At 38.0% G+C, this 20,055-nt stretch overlaps 1 protein-coding gene across 3 annotated transcripts in view; it reads right to left on the reverse strand.

Annotated features, from left to right (window-relative positions):
- Positions 1-1,049: 1,049 nt before the first annotated feature.
- The window catches only part of CTNNB1 (catenin beta 1), a 43,604-nt gene continuing 24,598 nt past the window's right edge, over positions 1,050-20,055 (reverse strand). For 2 of the 3 annotated variants that reach the window (XM_069088327.1, XM_069088328.1), the window contains exons 2-16: positions 12,033-12,093; positions 11,348-11,575; positions 10,896-11,149; positions 10,526-10,764; positions 10,230-10,431; positions 9,278-9,422; positions 7,432-7,535; positions 7,014-7,352; positions 6,158-6,316; positions 4,493-4,612; positions 4,256-4,406; positions 4,046-4,167; positions 3,476-3,536; positions 2,059-2,280; positions 1,050-1,810 (exon numbers count right to left, since the gene is read on the reverse strand). In XM_069088327.1, coding sequence (XP_068944428.1) covers positions 2,072-2,280; positions 3,476-3,536; positions 4,046-4,167; positions 4,256-4,406; positions 4,493-4,612; positions 6,158-6,316; positions 7,014-7,352; positions 7,432-7,535; positions 9,278-9,422; positions 10,230-10,431; positions 10,526-10,764; positions 10,896-11,149; positions 11,348-11,575; positions 12,033-12,045 — 2,346 coding nt within the window. In that variant the 5' untranslated portion in view covers positions 12,046-12,093 and the 3' untranslated portion in view covers positions 1,050-1,810; positions 2,059-2,071. The remainder of the gene's footprint in view (positions 1,811-2,058; positions 2,281-3,475; positions 3,537-4,045; positions 4,168-4,255; positions 4,407-4,492; positions 4,613-6,157; positions 6,317-7,013; positions 7,353-7,431; positions 7,536-9,277; positions 9,423-10,229; positions 10,432-10,525; positions 10,765-10,895; positions 11,150-11,347; positions 11,576-12,032; positions 12,094-20,055) is intronic. The other variant, XM_069088329.1, reaches the window with a different exon arrangement.

Here is a 20,055-nt window from a genome sequence, read left to right on the forward strand (position 1 = left end):
GTGACGTTATAACAAGCTGCCTCTTGTTAATGTTTTAATAGTCTATTACTGTCACCTTAGGCAAGTCACTTCCTGAAGTTAATTTGTTCGTTTTATAAAATGGGGATAGTATCTGCCACAATCTAGAGGTTTATTGTGCAGATCATATGTAAGACTTACTCAAGCCTTAGAGCATTACATAAAATGTAAAAAAGTCATTTCCATCACCATGACCCTGTTTTACAAAATTAAAATCCCTATGGCTAGCATCTAATCCTCTTGATTTCTTGAATAAATGAACTGTATTTGACATAGGTGGCAAATTGTACAATTAGTGGTTTTATCACAAAAAGAAAAGGAAATCTCCTTTGATACACTATTTAGACGTAGCACTAATGTTGCAAACGATCAAGGGCTAGCTTCAGAGTATTACTGTTCCCCTCCCCCCAGTATGAGGTGGCTCCAGAAACTGATGCCAAGCTATTGTAGCTGTCTTAACAGAATGGAGTCATGTGACTGAAAAAACAAACAACTGCCTAGTTTTCTAGCTCTATAACCACCTCACTTTTCAAAGCTACAATACATGCACTTGTGCCCAGCACATAAGCCCACCCCATGTCATCTGGGTGGGCTTATGCAAATTACTGGATCCTGTGGGCAGACTGGCTTCAGTATCTGGCAGACACAAGAAAGGATGGTAGGGGCAAAATCATGGCAGTATCACAGCCTAATCACTAACACGGATGACATTTTAAAGACTTTCATGGCCAGCCTTTGCGCTCTAGCTGTAACGGTGGGTTTGTGGAAAGAATACATTCACGTAACACAGAATCCACTCTGAGATCTCCAATTCTAAACTCTAATGTTAAACTGCCATTTAATAACACCATTTTAATTACAACCAAGTTCTGGACAAACCATTTTCTGAAGCACATCTGTGTTTTCCTTCAAATAAAAGTAAACTTATCACTTACACAAACCATTCAGGCAGGATAAAAAAAATGATGTATGTGAGCTATTTATTGGGGAAAAATGGCATTCCTCTAAAGAAAGAAGGTGACACAGTAGAATGAATTAAAAGTTTTCTTTAATTCTGAACCATTAATATAACTGCATTTTGTCGTGGAAGCATCTGTATCACAGCAGGTTACAACAACTTTGGGATAAAAGGCAACTGGTAAACTGTCCAATACAAGGTTTCAGATAACAGTTTTTACTGGCCCCTACCCAGACATATCCCAGATAAAATTTTTGATCAAAAACATGAAATAGATCCACCTGCTTATTTTAAGCATATTAAAAAGGAAACTAATCGGACCATTTCTATTTGTCTATTTTATACAAAAAGGCTACACAATGTTACACTTTATTCAGAATACAATTAGAGTGATTATGAATTAGTTAGTGTTCTACACCATTACTCGATCCTTAAAAATCAGAAATTGCTGTAGCAGGATCCACTATAACTTAACACTACGAGACTTAAAAAACTAACAGTTACTGCCCCCAAAAAAAGGAAAGAAGGAAAAGCTACTGTCAAAGCAAGCCAAGTCAGTACCATTACAGAGATTAAAAAAAATAATTGTAACAAGCAAGGCTAGGGTTTGATAAATCCCATCTTGTGATCCATTCTTGTGCATCTTCATTTCTTGAGTCACTCCCAAAATCCATTGGTATTGTTACTCCTCGACCAAAAAGGACCAAAACAAAAAGCTTACTTCAAGTGTTCCCATAGGAAACTCAGCGTGGTTAGTGTGTCAGGCACTTTCTGAGATGCCAGCCCACCCCTCGAGCCCTCTCAGCACAATGCAAGCTCACTCAGACAAGACAGCTGTGTAGAGAGAGAGAGGCTGCCATTAATGTTTAAAACAGCAAATGTTACCCATGGCACAAGACACTGAAGGACCACGTAATGACCAGCAAATGGAGAACACTCAAGGACATGCCCTTGGAGGTGCCCGACACTCCTCTGCTGCTGCAGCAAGTCACGAATATACTGAAATTGCTCCCTCCCTACCACCTGAATCCACACAGAGGGTCTGCAGGGACAGTATTTTACCCAAATGTGTAACTTCTTACCTAAAGGATGATTTTACAGGTCAGTATCGAACCAAGCCAACTGATTACTGTCACCGGGAGGCAACCCATCCATAAGGTCCTGGGCATGTCCCAGATCTGGAAGCCCATCAACTGGATAATCAGCACCTGGGTGGTGGCCACCCATTTCATGTTCCATCATGGGGTCCATACCCAAGGCATCCTGGCCATAGCCACCAGAGTGGAAAGAACGATAGCTAGGATCTAAGAAAGCAACAAAGAGGAAGGAGGAGAAAAAACAAATGTTCATGCTCAGGTTAGTGATATCCCAAGGCAGTAGATATCAGAATGTGAGACAGTATTTATAGCCTTCTAGTTTTTTTCTAGCTCAGTCATGTAACACTGTAGTGACTAATTTTAAGCAGTTCCAGTGTTCTGAATGGGACAGTTTTGTAATGTGGCTGTGTAAACAAGCTAGTACCGTCTGGAGCATACCAGCATCAGTTTGTATCCCAAGTGCCCAGACTTGTTCTGAACAGTGCCTTGATTTCCCATGTGGGTGGTGGGGAAAGTGGAGTAAAGAGACAGAGGACCAATTATGACACACAGAGAACTTTCGCCATCTTACTGGGGATCCCTAAGAGCTGCTGAGTAGAATTTGGGACTGGCCACTGGCATGCCCTACTGAACTACCAAATAAAGCTTCATGGCTACATATCAAGGTCTTTTTTTTTTTTTTTGAGAGGGCTTCCAAATGCCATGCTATCCCCCAACATAAAAGCAAAACAATGTATAGAAATACTACTAAAATCATGTACTCAAATCTTTTTGTTCCTCTTAGGCTTGTTTAGAGATACAAGACACATTTAACCCGACAAACTCTCATCTGAATTAACTTGATATTTAAACCTTTTTAAATAAAGAATGAAATGAAGAATGGTCATTTTATTTCTCTTATAATGTCAATGTAATTCCCCACTCCACTATCAACCCATAATTGAAGTTTTTAAAAGGAAAACAAGGTCAAGGCCACCAAGAATATATCCAATCATCTAGAATATCTGAGCACTGTAGCACTTTTTTTCTGCCTTTCCCTTTCCAATGTGCTTGTAGTAAGGGGGCAAGGGGGCACAGTGCAAGGAGAGAGTGACCACAAGGCAAACCAGGAGTGGACAGAATAGTAAAAATACCCTGTAGCCAAAACACTGTCTAGCAAAATAGCAGATCATCAACATAGCCTTAATTTGCTATTCTCTCACTCAGATGAAGCGTGGCTAGCTCAGAGGCTCCTGGACTAGAAAGATTTTAATCAGCATTGAACCCCAAAGATTTAAAAGTACTTTAGCCACAATATCACAGGTCAGGGGATTTAAGTTTCCCAAGCTGTTGGAATGGTTCTTTTGGTTTAAGGATTGTGAATTTAACTTCATTTGAAATTTCAAGTAATACACACACATACCATCCTGACGATAACCAAGGGGTTCTCCTTGGGCACCAATATCAAGTCCAAGATCAGCAGTCTAAAGGAAGAGGAGACAAAAAAGATTCTCATTACAAACCACAAACCATTTCAACTAGAAAAGGTACAGCACACTGCCTAGTGAATTTCAAGATGTCCAGCAAGCTCTACAGCACTCACAGTTCTGCTGGGTATTATACACTTTTCAAAAACAGTTTCTGAACCACAATTCTTTTTCAAAAGTTTCTTTAAGGACTACAGCAAAACATAAATAGGTGAATGAATAAGTAAATAAAGCTGGAATATCATTTGAGTCAGTCACCAACCTGCTGTTTTGGCATTCAAAGCCACCGCCACACCCTTCTTCCAAGCACCCCTCTCCTCACCTCAGATGCCACTCCCTAAGGCCTTTCCCGATCTTCTTGGTGGTCAGAGCTCTCCCTAGCCTCAGAATCATCTTTTCACTACATTACTCTGTATGCGCTTGATCATGTGCCCACAGAAGCAGGGCCTGCTCATTTCTATGGCTGTGGCATGGAGACACCAAAGCTGCTCGCTGAGTTGGGCTACCTCATTCCAAGTCATCGGTTCGGTTCTGAAGAGCGAGCTGGTCAGTTCAACAGAAAGTCGCTTCTTGTAGTCCTGTGGCTTGTCCTCAGACATTCGGAACAACACAGCTGCTGCGTATGTAGCTGGGGGAGAGGAACATGGGCCACCCATCAGAGCTCTGTCTGGCCTGGAGAGAAGCCTCCCCTCCCAGCCCCTTGCTCTGGCACTTACCCACACCCTCATTTCTAGAGTGCAGTAATTCCGTCAGAGGAGCAGTGGCTCCCTCGGCCTCAATTGCTTCTGCAGCCTCCTTGTCCTGAGCCAGTTCACAGAGCACCCCTGCAGCCACTCTCTGGATGTTTTCAATAGGGGAATACAGCAACTATGAGGGAACATACAACTCTGTTATTTGTGCTCAACAAGGGAGATGGAGAGGAGGGTGATGGCGCATCACTGAACACCACCTACCTGCACAAACAGTGGAATGGTATTTAGACCCCTGATAACGATTCGATTGTGGACATCTCGGGCGAGGATATGAAGGGCTCCAGTGCAACCTTCCACAATTTCTTCCATACGAACTCCCTCCTAGGAAAGAAAAACTTGTTTGTTCCTCACTAAAAGCTTGGGGATAACTTGGTAGACTGACACCCCCTCAAGTGAAAAGGAGCCAGTTCTTCAGCATTTATTCTTGGAGACTATCTGAACCACGGTATACAGAATCAAATCTAATTCAGTACACTAACTCAGAAATTAATCAAAAGACAAGGTCACTGTATCAAAAAGCAACCCACTTCTGCACGCAAATATTCTTCCCTACTCTTAGAAAGCTGAATATGCCAGATATGGCATTGGTCAACATATAGACTCTGACAAACAGACCGTAGAAGAGATACTTCTAGAATGATTGGAGTCCTCTCCATAAAAAAAAAAAATGCAGATGAGAAATCTTATGAACAATATAACCCTTCCTCAAACGGTTTCAATTCTTCCTAACACCACACCCACTTTGGGATGTTCCACTTTTAGACAGAAAAAATTAAATCTGTCAATAGTATAATTTCATCATTACTAAACTGACTTGCATGACTGATAACACTATTATTCTAGAGTTTGTTCTCTAGCTTGTGGAATGTTCAGACACGCTGCTTCTTACTGGCCCAAACTGCTGAAATTTTATATATTTCATTAGCAAAAAAAGGATGTATAATATATTTTAGTCTTATAATTTTTTAGTAGCATCTATAAAAAGGACCATAGGATCCTAAATCTAGAAGTGAAAGAGACTTTGGAGGTCATGTGGTTCAAAGTTAAGGGCATTGGTGAAATCTGGAAGTTCAATCTTGGAATTAAAAGAAATCAGAATAGAAAGGCCCATCTGAGGAGGTATAAATGGAGACCTCAGCCTTGACAGCAAAGGTCTGGATGTAGACTAGAGTGCTCTATGGTTGTCCAGCTAGGTCATTTTTTTTCTACTTGCTTATTACTAACTCCAATTATGTTCTGATGTTTTTATGCTCTTCTGTGAAAATTAATTACAATTGTATAGCCCAAGGAATGAAAAATATAAGGGTAAAATTATCTTAATTTATAGGTACTCAGTTATCCAAGGATGACCTCCAACCTTTGCCTTTTTTACTCTGCCCAATATTCAAGGCCATTTTATTGCTCATTTGTTTCTCCTCTGGAGAGTGATAACACAAATGTTCTTAGTCATTAGTCTTCCTTAAGAAGAGAAAGCAAAGTAAAGCCAATGACTAAAAAAGACTGAGTTCTATGGTTTCTACTAAGAAGACTCGGGGTTAAAAACAGCCTACTCCAATCCCCTCAACTTTACAGAGGAGAAACTGAGTCAGCAAAGAGCTTCAGTCACACAGGGAGAAGGGATTTGAACCTAGGCCCTCTGATACCAAATTCAGCATTTTCACCACAAAGCCACCTCACTAGCAAAAAAGTGACATGTGACTATGCATGAAGATTTTTCACCTTTGGAAGAATATAGAAGAATTAAATTGAATTAAAGAAGTAGGAATTTTAACATTTTATCTGGGATTTTATTCTTTGTTTTGTCCAAATTTAATGTAATGTTTAAGTGTTGGGGTTTTTTGCTCGTTAAGTTTAAAGTTTACACACCACAAACTGCTGCTGTGTTCCACCCATTGAAGTCCGCCGCTGTGTATCCTGATGTGCTCTCACCAACAACTGAACTAACCGGGGAATTGCACCTTGCTCACGTAAAGGTGCATGATTTGCCGGGCAAAGGGCAAGATTTCGGATGAGACCAACAGTAGCCTGCAAGAAAGGAGGTTAAAGAATTAATGAACAAGTAAACTATATATGCGCAGACCCTTCAGTTCTCTGTCACCTCCAAGACCTACTAGAACCAGTAAAAAATAAAACAGGCAATTGCTCAACAGCTGCATGTTTAAAAACAATCTAAAGACTGTCATCTCAGAAATATCCATTATTCAAGGTATCTTTGAGGTCTAACAGTACTAGTCAACCTGACCAGCTTATACTGAAAACTTAAGATTTCTGAACACGTACATCTGTTAAGTATGATCATTGGTAAAAGCTCATTTCTACGCACTTTGTAAAAGACTTTATGCCTCACAATGAGCCTGTGAGATTCGTGGTACAAGTCTTATCATCATTTTACTGACCAGGACATTAAGGCTCAGGGTAAATAAGTAACTTGCCCCTTGCCACCCAGGAGGAAGTACTGTAGCCAAGACTTGAAAACTCGCCTCCTGTCAGATAACCTTGTCACACAGTTCACACAGCATTGTTATTTGATTCTCACTTGGCTAAATTATAAATGACAAAAAAGATTCAGGGTTAGACACAGTGCAGCCATGACAAGAAATGAGGTCTTGGGATCTTCTAATATATCATTATACACCACGCTATCACTTACAATTCAGCTAATCAATACAATAGCGATTCTTACTGCTGTAGTAGTTTGTGTTGTTATATTATGATTATTTACCTTTATCAGAGGCCAGTGAGATGGCGGATGTAAGAGCTTAACCACCACTGGGAGCCCATAATGGAGGCGGACAGCATTCTGTGCCATCTCAGCTTCCTGGTGTCTGCTAGTCAAATGACGAAGAGCACAGATGGCAGGTTCAGTGATATCCTCCCTGTCACCAGCACGAAGAACAGTGCGAACAAGAGCTTCAATTCCACCAACTTGGCACACCATCATCTTGTTCTTGTAGTTATTGCAGGTGAGGTTAGAAAGGATGCCAGCAGCACAGGTGACAACATTTATATCATCTGAGCCTAAAAGCTGAACCAGAGTCCCTAGAAGACCTTCCATTCCTTCCTATGAAAATAAGAAATTGAGATTTAGTCTTTATTAATCAAGAAACCACAACTCTGCTGCTGTCTAGCAAAGAATTTACCTGCTTAGTTGCAGCATCTGAAAGATTCCTAAGAGTCCAGAGACAGTTCTGTACAAGACGTTGACTTGGATCTGTAAGGTGAAGTCCTAAAGCTTGCATTCCACCTTGAAAATAAAAATAAATTTGCTAGACTTTAATAATTTAATATTTTCCCTGCTGAATGTTCTTTTTTTTCCTTTTTTTTTTTTTTTTAAAGCAATTGGGGTTAAGTAATTTGCTCAAGGTTACACAGCCAGTTATTTCTGGGTGTGGTGCTAAGTATCAGAGCCTGGATTTAATCCCAGGTCATCCCGACTCTGGGGCCGGTGCTCTTACTCACTGAGCCACCTGGCCGTCCCCCTGCTGAATGTTCTAGCAGAGAATCTGAGTTAACTAAACTAGCTGTCTTTCTTTGAGCAAATCACCCCTCAAAAAGTCCCCTGACTCCATCCTCTTAGAAAAGGGAGATGTCTTATCTCTTCCCACCTCCCTTCAGAAAGTTGTTTTGTCATTTAACCCTATTATCTCTAAGCTAAAATACTTTTCTCCAGTGGGTAGATCACTCTCTGGCTTCTTGTGTTTCTGAAAACACTCAAAAGTCCTCCCTATCTTATTTGTGGTCAAGAATAAAGAGGACCAAGAACAACAAAGCATGGATTTTATAGATAATACAAGATTATTTTACATAGTGCCAAAGGACAGGATCCTTTATCTCAAAGCTACTATTTTTGTATCAGAAAATTCTTGGACCTGGCTCACCTGGTACTCTCATTTTGTCCCTGGATCTGAAGTATAAGAATGAGATGAAGAAAAAGATACTTGCTCCCCCCAACCCCCTCGCCCTTGTTAAAGTGTTGTTCTGAGCACCTCTATCATCAAGATACTTTTTGCTAACAGAATCCTCTTTTCAATTAATTCAAACTTTATACAATAAGCAGGGTGCTGGTAGAATATAAAATTCTTAAACAAGATAATGCCCAAAACCTATTCAATGAACCTTACTAATGATACATTTAGAAAGGAATAATATAAACATTTCTTTTTAAACTACATCATAGAATAGGTTAAAAATATTTTCCTTAAATTTATCTGCCAAAAATTTTTAGCACCTGTGATGTTCACATAACTGGCACTTGATAAATTTGTTAAATGAATGAGAAGTGAAGAGTTCAAATAATTTTAACAATTTCAAGTGTCACTTTATAATGAATAAGACCTTTGTTTTCACTTATCTACAAAAAACTAAAGGTAACAAACAGAAATTATACTAATTTAACAAAAATCCTGTTTTTCAACCACTGAGGTCAAGCGCTATTTGAATTATTTTAAGAACAATAACTTTAGAACACCCTAAGAGAATGCTGTTAAGAGTTGTGAATTGGTCTAACCTGTCTGGAAAATAATTTTGATTTATGCAAGGAAAAATCATTTAACTATTCATATTCTTTAGTAGATATTACCTTTCAGTAGATATTACTACTGGACATATTCCCTAAGAAGGTCAATGACAAAAAGGTTCTATATGTAACAAAAGTCATAAGAATAAAACCCACAATGATTACAGTTATATAAATCATAACCCTAAAAGGAAACCAAATTAATGAATCATAATGAATAATCTATCCTGGAGAACAAGGAAAAGCTTCCTCTCAAGATAGAGGTGGGGGTCAGGATACATACAGCCAGATGTGGGCACTGTTACCAATTGTGTCAATTGCTTTTGGCCTAAATGTCTTGCTTTGTTATAAGCGAGGATAAAAGGAAAGAGTTTAAGAGGAAATTACAAGAACAAAAACCAACAATCGCACTTGTTTAAAACAACAGTTACAGAAACCCTGCCGGATGGTATTGACTACAGTATACTTACCAGCTTCCACAATAGCTGGTTTGTTACTAGAGCAGACTGACAAAACCTTCAGTACTCTACTTGTGGTCCACAGGAGTTTTTCATAGGTATAAGTCCTCATTATATTTACCAGAGCCTGGGGCCCACCACTAGCCAGAATGATCAGCTAGAAAGACAAATACATGTTTTTAATTGCAAAAGCCTAATAAGTAAAAGAAAGACTTAAGATCAGCCCCTCTGTACCATATAGAGTTGAAGGCTATCTTGCAATTTTATCTAAATAAGGATCCTGTTTTTTGCCAAGGCCTTCTCTCACCTCTACTAAATCAGTTGCTTCTGGCTCTATTTTCTTCATGTCACAAAACAGTAAACCCACTTTACCCTGGTCCAGAAGTATCCCATAACACTAAATTTTTTTTCTTTTATCAGGATTCATTATGAGGGAGAAGAAAAACCAAAACCGTGTTTTCTTTTACACACACTCACACACCCAACATCCTAAGGCATTACACCCTCCCTGGTCACACCCACTACTCAAAAAAGTTCAAGAGAGGTTATCACCAATCAAAAATATGTCTAGATTTAGGGGTGAAAAAAAAATGCTATATGTACTGTTAGATATGGTTGGTGTCTCAAGTTTCTTTTGTTCAACTGTTTTTCTTATAAGGAAGGTTTTGCTGTGAAGTAGGGGACTAGAAAGTGATAGTCATTAAACACAAACACATACATACACCCAGGCCAGTGGCACTATGGGTTGATTAAGGCAATTGCAATAAACACAAATACAAGTATGAGGTACTGATATGATTTCCAAGACTCTAAAACTTTAAAGCTTCCCTCACACCACAAAATTCTATCAAGTATTATTTGCTAGGGCTCCTACCTACTCTAGGAGATTTATGCACAGCCTTTCCTTCTACAATCCCTATAGCCCGCACTTCTCCATATGAAGCACTAAACAAGTCAGATTTACCTTGCTTTCTTGATTGCCATAAGCCAAAATCTGAAGACAGTCTGTTGTGATAGCCAAGAATTTAACATTTGTTTTGTTGAGCAAAGCAACCATTTTTTGTAGTCCACCAGCAAGACGCACTGCCATTTTGGCTCCTTCTTGATGTAATAAAAGGTTGTGGAGAGTCGTAATGGCATAAAACAACACAGAGTCCACTGGGGAGCTGGGAAGAAAACAAAATCTATCAGTATTCCTAGATCAACTGCTATAGTTCTTTACATCTTCATTCACAAGCATGTGCTCCTAAGCTGTCTTACCCAAGCATTTTCACAAGGGCAGGAATGCCGCCAGACTTAAAGATAGCCAATAAGCCTTCACGGTGATGGGAAAGATTGTGCAGTGTTCCAGCAGTACAACGTGCTGTTTCTACATCATTTGTATTTTGCATGGTGCGCACAATAGCAGATACCATCTGAGGACTGCGCATTATGGCATGCCTGGAGGCTTCTTTTTTAGACAGCTGGTGAACCATAACTGCAGCCTTATTAACCACCACCTATAACAGAAAGGAAGAGATATTGCTTTGGTCCTCAAAAACTTTGACAAGCAGCAGACTTTGATTGAGTCACCTGATTCTTGAGTACAGTGAGTTCATCTCAGAATTCTACTGCTCTGCCCTTCCTTTACCTGATCCTCATCATTCAGCAGTTTGGTCAGTTCAGGAATTGCGCGAGTGGCCAGTTCTGCATCGTCCTGGTAGTTGATCAGGTTCACCACGGCATGCTTTAGCATCTGAGAAGGCTCGGCCAAACGCTGAACATTCGTGGGGTGAGCCGCATCAAACTGAGTGGATGGGATCTGCATGCCCTCATCCAGAGTTTCAGGGAACATGGCAGCTCGTACTCTCTGGGCTCTGGTCATGGCGTACTGGCCATCAATATCTGAAAAATACACCAAGGCAAACTCATCATTCACTACTTAAAATTCAATCTGATTGACTAAGGTGAAGTTCAAGTCCCAAGAGAAAATAATCTCCTTTTCCTCATCCCAACCCTACCTTTTCTAAGTGGAAATCACACCTTCCATCTTTAACTGAACAAGTCTCACTCCATTCACAAAATGACTTGTGCTTTACTTACCAGCTACCTGTTCTTGTGTGAAGGACTGAGAAAATCCCTGTTCCCATTCATATAAGACTTGGGTAGTATCTACATCTTCCTCCTCAGGATTTCCTTTGCCACTCAGGGAGGGAGCTGTTGTTGTGGCACCAGAATGGATTCCAGAATCAAGGTAAGACTGTTGCTGCCAGTGGCTAACAGCGGCTTTTCTATCTGGTTCCATTGCCATGTCTAATTCCATCAAGTCAGCTGGAAGAAATGAATAGTAAGAAATATTACAACCACTTAAATATTTTACTTCAAATATAGAAAATATTTGTGATATGGCCCATTGAAATTTTTTTTCAGAAATTTTTTCAGAAAGTCTGATCTGAAAGACAGCCAAGGAGAATAGAGTAATAGCCAGGATCAGCTCAGTGATGACGTGTTAAGTCCTTGGGGGACCACCTAACAGTTACTCACTGAATCAATGGAAGAATGGCACTGCATCCAGGCTCCAGAAGCAGTCATCCAGACTGTATTCCTGCTGGTGGCTTGTTTGTTTGCTATTTCACCAAGCCATTAGTACTGGTCAGCAGAAAATGGAGCAAAAGGCAGCCTGACAAGTAAGCAGGGAGAGAGGAAAGCAAGGGGATCTGAGCCAGACTGGGTTAATGGCAACAAAGCAGAGCCCCAAAAAGAGTGATTGAAGACTTATGATACAAACCTTGAGTGGCCATTGTCCTTGCGGTGTTCTCAGAATCGTGGCCTATTCTACGTCACAGACCCTAAAAAATTAATTAAATGCCATTAGAAATGTTTTTCAAAAGCAATTATGGTGTAAATTTAACTCGAAATATATTTATAATAAATTAGTAATTATTTATTAAGTAATTACCACACCTTTAGTCCCTCCACAAAAACTGCTCATGAAATTAACTCAAAATATCCTTTGCTTTTTCAGATCTCAATTCAAACAACAAGCATTTATCAAATGCCTACCACATAGCAGTCACTGGAGAGGTAACAACAACAACAAAAAAAATCAACAGTTCTGCCCTCAAGGTGCTTTATATTCTAGCCTCAGGGATAATGAAAGGAAAGGGTAAATCTCATGATTCTCACCAGGAGCAGACATTTTTTCTCCATTGGCCAATTTCCTTTCCTACTTGGAAACTAATTGGGAGTCAGTGTGGCATAGTGGAAAGATCATTGCACTTGGGGATCACAGGCTGAGATCAGCACCCAGTTTTGTGAGCCTCTGAACAATGTACTTCACCTTTCTCAGCCTTGTTTCTCATTTGTAAAATTGTGTGTGTGTGTGTGTGTGTGTGTGTGTGTGTGTGTGTGTGTGTGTGAAATTCCTTCCTGCTCTGGATCTCTGATCCCATGAAATGCTTACTAAAACTGATGCTGACAGCCACAAATCCAGTTCAGTGAAAAAAGGATTCCAAAAGATGAAAGAAGCCCGTGTGAATGTGCACACTATCTTAATGATCATACCAACCCACCAAGAAGTAAATTATATATATATATAAAAGCCAGTTACATCCTAAATCACAAGTCAGGAACCATTCATAACACTATTTCTACCCATAGAAGACAATAAAAATGTTAATGATGATTCATCAAATTAATAAATGAATGTACCCAAAATAGTCATCTAGTGTTTCTACCATTACTAGTTTAGTTCCTTTCCTCCACATCATGTCCAACTTTTCATTGTCTGTTTTCTGTGCAGCAGGCAATTCTCCAGTTTGTTTAATGAAGTTTTGTGTTCTCTTTTTTAGGTAAAAATATATTCCACAAAATCTAACTGTTTTTTAAAGTTTAAATCAATTTTGATTTGACTTTTAAAAAATCCTCCTGTCAAGAGACTTAAACACAATTTACAAGTTAAAATTATCGAGAATTCAGAGAAAGTAAATTGTGAAGGTGATGAACACAAATAGAAAGTTTAAAGCCCCTCTAGTTTTCACACTTAAGTTACTTTAATACCATTTTTCCTCCATTCACAACATCAGCACAAACACTTTCTATATAAATCTACTCAATAATAAATTATAATTGGGGCAGCGAGGTGGCATAGTGAATAGAGCACATCGGCCCTGGAATCAGGAGGACCTGAGTTCAAATCCGGCTTCGGACACTTAACACTTACTAGCCATGTGACCTTGGGCAAGTCACTTAACCCCAATTGCCTTGCCTTCCCCCCCTTCAAAAAGCAAAAACAAAACAAAATAATAAATTATAATCAAGTAAAACTAATCTAACTCAAAATCAGTATTATAAAGAGCTACTCTCAAAGCTAGATTCACTGTTTAAATATGGAGATTTTACAGCCCCACCTTTATGCTGTTACAAAATTAAAAAAAAAAAAGCCATAATAATGTTTTGTAATTTACACACAAAACTTTTAAAACAGTATTGCTATTACATAAATACAAAAGGTACTTCCAAACACCCCAAGTATTATTCCCTAACCTCCCTAGAAACAATTAAGCAAAACTGCCTAATAGGGTAGTTTCAGCTAATGTCACTTTTCCACTTTCTGAATTCAATGATTGTTACCAGAAAGGATGCCTATATTTTAATGAAAGTTTTCCTCACTCTTCCCAACAGAGGTATTCCTTAAAAAACTACTTTGCCAATATATTTATCTATCTTAAATTTCATAAGAACATAAGGAAACCTAGATGCTTCTATCTGAATCTAAAAAGATTAACATATAAATATCATCAATGGAAAAACTTCCAAATTCATAATTTAGCATTTGTTTTTTTTAATATGAAACTTTCTGAAATCTCATTCATCATGTTCAAGAGACCCACTGGAATATTTTACATCCCCTCGCCTCCCAAGTATGCATTTTAAACACCAACAGCACTTGGCACAGTGTCTGACATATACTCTAGGTGCTTAATAAATGCTTGTTGATTAACATTTGTGTAGCATTTGTAATTGGAGTCTCACAAGAATCACATGAGGTAGATTCTACAAGGTATTATTGCTATTTTGCAGATGAGGAAAACAGATCTGGAGAAATAACCCATCATTTGTTTATTCAACTACATAAATATTAGGATGAAATTTGAATTCAAGTGTTCAAAGTCCTACATACTAAACACTAACTATTGCTCTACAACCTCTCTCTGGACATTTTTTTGTCTACCCTGCTAATTTTGATTTCAAATTTGGCTTTCAGTCAACTATCCTTTTGTTAAGATTAAGTTTAACAAGTCAAAGAAAAAATCTGGTAAATTTCTAATAGGCTAACATTTTCTCTTCTTATCTGTACCTAACCCTGCATTGATATTCTTTATTCTCCTGATTTTCTATATGGTAGTAACTTACTCCAAATTACTGGGGAACATTTTCAGCCCCTCGGACTGCCATGAACTAATTTTACCCAAGATCTGGATTCAATCCTGTACAAAAATGGCTGAGAAGAGGTTCAGGGAATCATGTTGAAAATAAAATGCTACTTCACAATACTTCCCTGTGAATAGATTACCACGAAAATGAAGACAGATAAATTAAATTACTTAATTGCAAGGGGGTTCTTACAGGAAAAAAAAAATTCACATCCTCAGTATAAATCATCTTTAGCAATCTAAACTACTTCAAAACCATGCTAAATTGTTTCTAGATTATATATTGACAATTCAACTATCTCCATATTTCTGCTTAGATTAAGTAAATAAATCAGTACCAAATCAAGCATTGGCTAATAAATAAGAGACGGGAGCGGCTAGGTGGCGCAGTGAGTAAAGCACTGGCCTGGGGGTCGGGAGGACTTGTGTTCAGTTCCAGCCTCAGACACTTAACACCCACACAAAAAAAAGTTGCGTGTAACCTTGGGCAAGTTACTTAACCCCAACTGCCCTCCAAAAGGCAAAAACAAAGCAAAAAACCAAATAAATAAGAGAGACAGGTAACTATGGGTATGTAACTACATATATTGTCAGTTTACGTGTTAGTCTTTCTGACCTTTTTTTCCTTCTCTTTTTTTGTTACAAAGGATGGCTGATTGCCTAGGGGGAAGAAGCACAAATGTTTCATGCACGAGTCAAGATAAAAAAAAATATCAACATAAATTTAAAATAAAAATAAAATTAACTGCAAGGTTCAGATTGAGTAATCAAAAGAACATAGTTTGGTGATCATCAATAAATTATAGTAAAGACTAAAAAATATATCACATACCCTGTTCCAGAAATATAACCCCTACTCACTAAATTTCATCTTCAGGACATTTACAATAGAGCCATACGTATGCTGACTATGGAAAAGAGAAAATATTATCTACTAATATGGGATGGGTGGTTCATGGGTCACTCAGTTCCTTTTTCAGAAAAGGCAATTAAAAGTTTCATCATGCAGGGCACTCTCCCCTCCCTCAATGGAATGCAATGACTTTAAACATATTCTTATCATTAACAGAATTCTCTTATTTATTTTATTCATAAAGGCCAGGCCAGACTATCTTTTACATCATTAGCACAGGCCTACTACCTTTACATACTCAAGGTTTCATGATTTCAGCAACAATCAATGGTTCTTAATCTAGATTATGTGAATTTAAAAAATTCTGATAACTGTATTTGAACATAATTGATTTTCTTTGCAATCCAATCTATGTATTTTTTGAAACTTTAAGAACTTTGAGAAGGGGTCCATAGGTATCACTGGCCTGCCAAAGGAATCCTTGACACATAAAAGGTTATAAAACCCTTACCTTTCCTATCTATCCAACTATAATCCACCATGGGAGAGATGGGGTAAAAAAGTCAACAAAAGGAAAATCAAAATTGGCAATAAATCTGGAATAGATAACGTTTAAATGTCAGAAATACTTCTAAAAATTCATGAAATAAGCAATATCATTCAATGGATCTGACCAATAGCTTTCTGGGTGACCATGCTAACCAAAATACCCTCACAAAACAAAGTTGTTTAAGGTGAAAGAGGCAACAAGAACTATTTCTCTGAGCTTTCCTCCAACAGAGATACTAAGAGAATAAACAACTTAGCAACAATTCCTGCCAACTGCACCAGACGGCCCTTGATTGTCTTGCCAACAATTACCAAAACAGAGAACTCCAGTCATTTTACTTTTGCTCTTCCAGTTTATTTTTCTTACAATGGGCTGGGTGACTAATCCAACTAGATTATAAACTTCCTGAGGCCAGGAATAATGTCTTATCTAAGCCGAGGATCATTTCCAGTTTCTCAGCACAACTCAGGACAGCAGGTGCTAAAATAAATGTTGAATGAATGAAGTTTCTTTGTCACAAACAATATTCACCCACCAGAGCTCAACAAATTAAACATTTAAATCAAACCTAGGTCAGGATACAATTTAGTTTCTAGCCTTAAAGAAGTATTTATAACTTAGCTGGGGAGATAAGACCTATAAGAAAATAATTGTGAATTGACAGAAATGACAGAATTACAGAAAATTAAGTGGGAAAATTAAGAGGACAAGAACACTGCAAAAACTGTCAATCACCCATAAAATTAATACTTCAAACTGGTGTTCTCAACTCAAGAATTTGCATGTCTTGTTTTAGAGGCCTTAGTTTTAACAAAAAAGAAAAAGCATCCGTCATTACTTAAACTATTAGATCAAGAATAAAAAATATAAGTACAGATCATAATAAATGAGGGGTCTGGGCCAAATTGATCTCTATGCTCATAGACCTAATTTTACAGAATTAGAAACTATGCCACAAAAAGATGAAGCCTTTTGCTCAGTGTCTTCTATTCACTTAGTGGCAACAAAAGTAGACTAATGTATTGAAGTGCTTTTAACTATATATATGGGATATAGATGCATCTAAATTTATTAACATGCTGACATGGATCAAATCAATCAACAAGTATTTATTAAGTGTTCATCATACACCAGGCACTGTTATGTAGAGATAAAAATTTAAAGTCTCTGCCCTCAGGAAGCATATATCCAGCAAGAGCAAGTTTTTAATGTGGGTTATTTTGCTAACTGTATTTCAATAATTAGTTTCCTTTGTTATCCTATATATGTATGCATTTAAAAATATTATAAGAAGGGATCTTTAAAGCATTGTACTTCCAAAAGGGTTACACACACACACACAGGTAATGGGGCGGGAAGAGCTGGGTGATAACTAACCGCTAGGGAAATGAGGGAAGGCCTCATATAGGTGCCAACTTTTGAGGTGAGTTTTGAAGAAAAATGAGGATTTTAAGCAGCATGTGAGAAGAAAGTACATTCTAGGAATGCAAAAGCACTAATATGCTGTGCATAAGGAATAGCAAGTAGGCCAGTTTGGGGGGGGATGTTAAGAATACAGGAATAACACCGGAAAGACAAGTTAGAGCTAGACTGTAAAGAGTTTTAAATGCTAGAACAATGTGATTCTAGATCTAACAAAGAATTATTGAAATTTATTGAACAAGGATGCAACATGGTTAGACCCACACCTTAAACTATCACTTTAGGAGCCATGTGGAAGATGGCTTGGCTATGGGAAAGCCCTGAAGCAGAGAGACCAATTAGTAGGCTACCGTAAGTATCCAGGCAAGAGCCTATCAAAACCTGTACTAGGATAGTGTCAGGTGGCAGAGGTCCAGAGGGAAAAGTAAATGACTGATTACATGGAGAGAATAAGGAATTAAGGATGGCTACCCAGATGTAAACTTGACTGCTAGAAGGATAAGGGGGCTGGGGGAAGGGCAAGGTTTTTGTTGTTCTATTCTAAGGGATCAGTTCTAGTCTGGACAAGATGAATTTGAGAAGTCTCAGACATTCAATTCAAAACCCAAATGACATCTGGTGGTACAAGACTGCAGTTCAGGTAGGAAACTATAAATGGATATATAGATCTGGAAGTCATCTAGAGATTATAACTGAACCCAATGAGATCTGATGAGGTCACCCAGACAGAATGTACATATATAAAGAGTACTTTGTACAGAGCCCTTGAATACATTACAAGACATAGACATATGCAGTACATCAAATGCACACACTAAAATACACTGGATTACAAAGGAACCAATGATTAAAATATAACTATCAAAAAATTTTTAAAAACTTATAAACACCCAAGTTCACAGACCCCTTTAAACACAAATGCTGAAGCAAAAAGCAGTGTTCAAAGGGCTTTCTCTCATTAAACATTTCCTTGTTTCCATTATTAATGGAACTAATAATATCTATGTATGTACATAAACACATACACACCCACTTAATGTAATTAAGCACTCTAACCCACAATTCTCAAACAACTGCAAATTCCGTGTAACCCAAATTAAGAGGTTGGAGGGGAAGAAGAGAACAACACAATATATGTATCTATATATGTATATCTGTCACCAAGTGGAAAATTGTCTCTAATTTCATTGACAACTGATTCTATTGTGTAGAACACAAAATTCCCGCCAACATTAAGTTGCTATTTTTTTTTATAATTCCCTATTTACTAGTCTGTCAAGAGATAAAATTAGCCCGTGAGGCAACTTGCTAATTATTAAAACAATAGAACTCTGCAACTCATTTTTAACGTTCTAAGCTAGCTTTACATGTCTAACATCTAGAATGGATTTTTACCCTGGTTCCTCCCTACAGTTCCCATGAATTGTTTCTAATGGTAAATTGCCCATGGTCAAGAAATGCTAGAAGTCAGTCAATAGATCATAATATTGGATTAACTGCCACAACTAATTACACTAATTTTACTTGATTCTTGTTTTAATTTTTCACGTAAAGAACAAAGGAAGGAAAAAATGTCACTTTATCATATCTCTCTTCTACATGAAGCCACAAACCTATATTAAAAGAAGCAAATGGTATACCAAAGGAAAGAACACTAAACTCAGGCTAGTGTGGAGAGACCTGGTCCTGCCATTTTACTGTATTACCATGGTCAAGCAAGCCACCTGACTTCTCAGCATCAGTTTTCCTACCTATAAATTTTATTATCTGCCTTTTAGGATTGTTGGGAGTTAAAACAATCTGTGTAAAAAGTGCTCTATCACCTTAAAATGATGTTGTTAAGGTTATCATTATCCTAACATTAATGAAGAAGGCAACTGAGGCACAGGAAGTTAAAGCCATACTGCTAGTAAATTCCTGAAGCAGGATTCCAACTCTGATCTTCCTGATTGTCGGCCCCTGGGGGAAAAGGCAGTAAAAGAAAAGATCAAACAAAAGGCCTAGATCCAAGAAACCTCCACTCTCTCAATCCTCTTGTAACTAAAGCCTTGAGTGATGCCGTTCATATATTCAGATTATGAATTCTTAAACCTAATATCTATACACTTATTTTTTCTAATATATCGATAACTACATACTAATAGCTCTTTATACAGTGACTATTATGTGCCAAGCGTTTTATCATTATTATCTCATCTGGCCCGCATGACAACCCTGCAAGAGAGGTGCTGTCCTCCTTTTGCAGAAGGGGAAATCGAGGCAAACAGGTTAAGTGATTTACTCAGGGTCAGACAGTAAATGTCTTGAGTTATATAGTTAAGTTCAGGTCTTCCCAACCCCAGTACGCTATCCACAGAACCCCTAGCTGACTCTCTATTCCAGTTTCTTTTATAATCATAAATATTCTATTTTATGTATCTAAAAATATTAGAGAATGGGTTCACAAACTTCACTAGACTTTAGAAAGTCTTTAATGCATCATATACCAGTTTGCTGAAATTGTAATGGATTAAAACATTGCATTTCTTGCACCCAAAATACAGCTACTGAT

The sequence above is a fragment of the Petaurus breviceps genome, unplaced genomic scaffold (genome assembly GCF_028583685.1).
Source record: "Petaurus breviceps papuanus isolate PSGF00001 unplaced genomic scaffold, PetGlider_PUasm1.0 185, whole genome shotgun sequence".
NCBI classification, from domain to species: domain Eukaryota; kingdom Metazoa; phylum Chordata; class Mammalia; order Diprotodontia; family Petauridae; genus Petaurus; species Petaurus breviceps.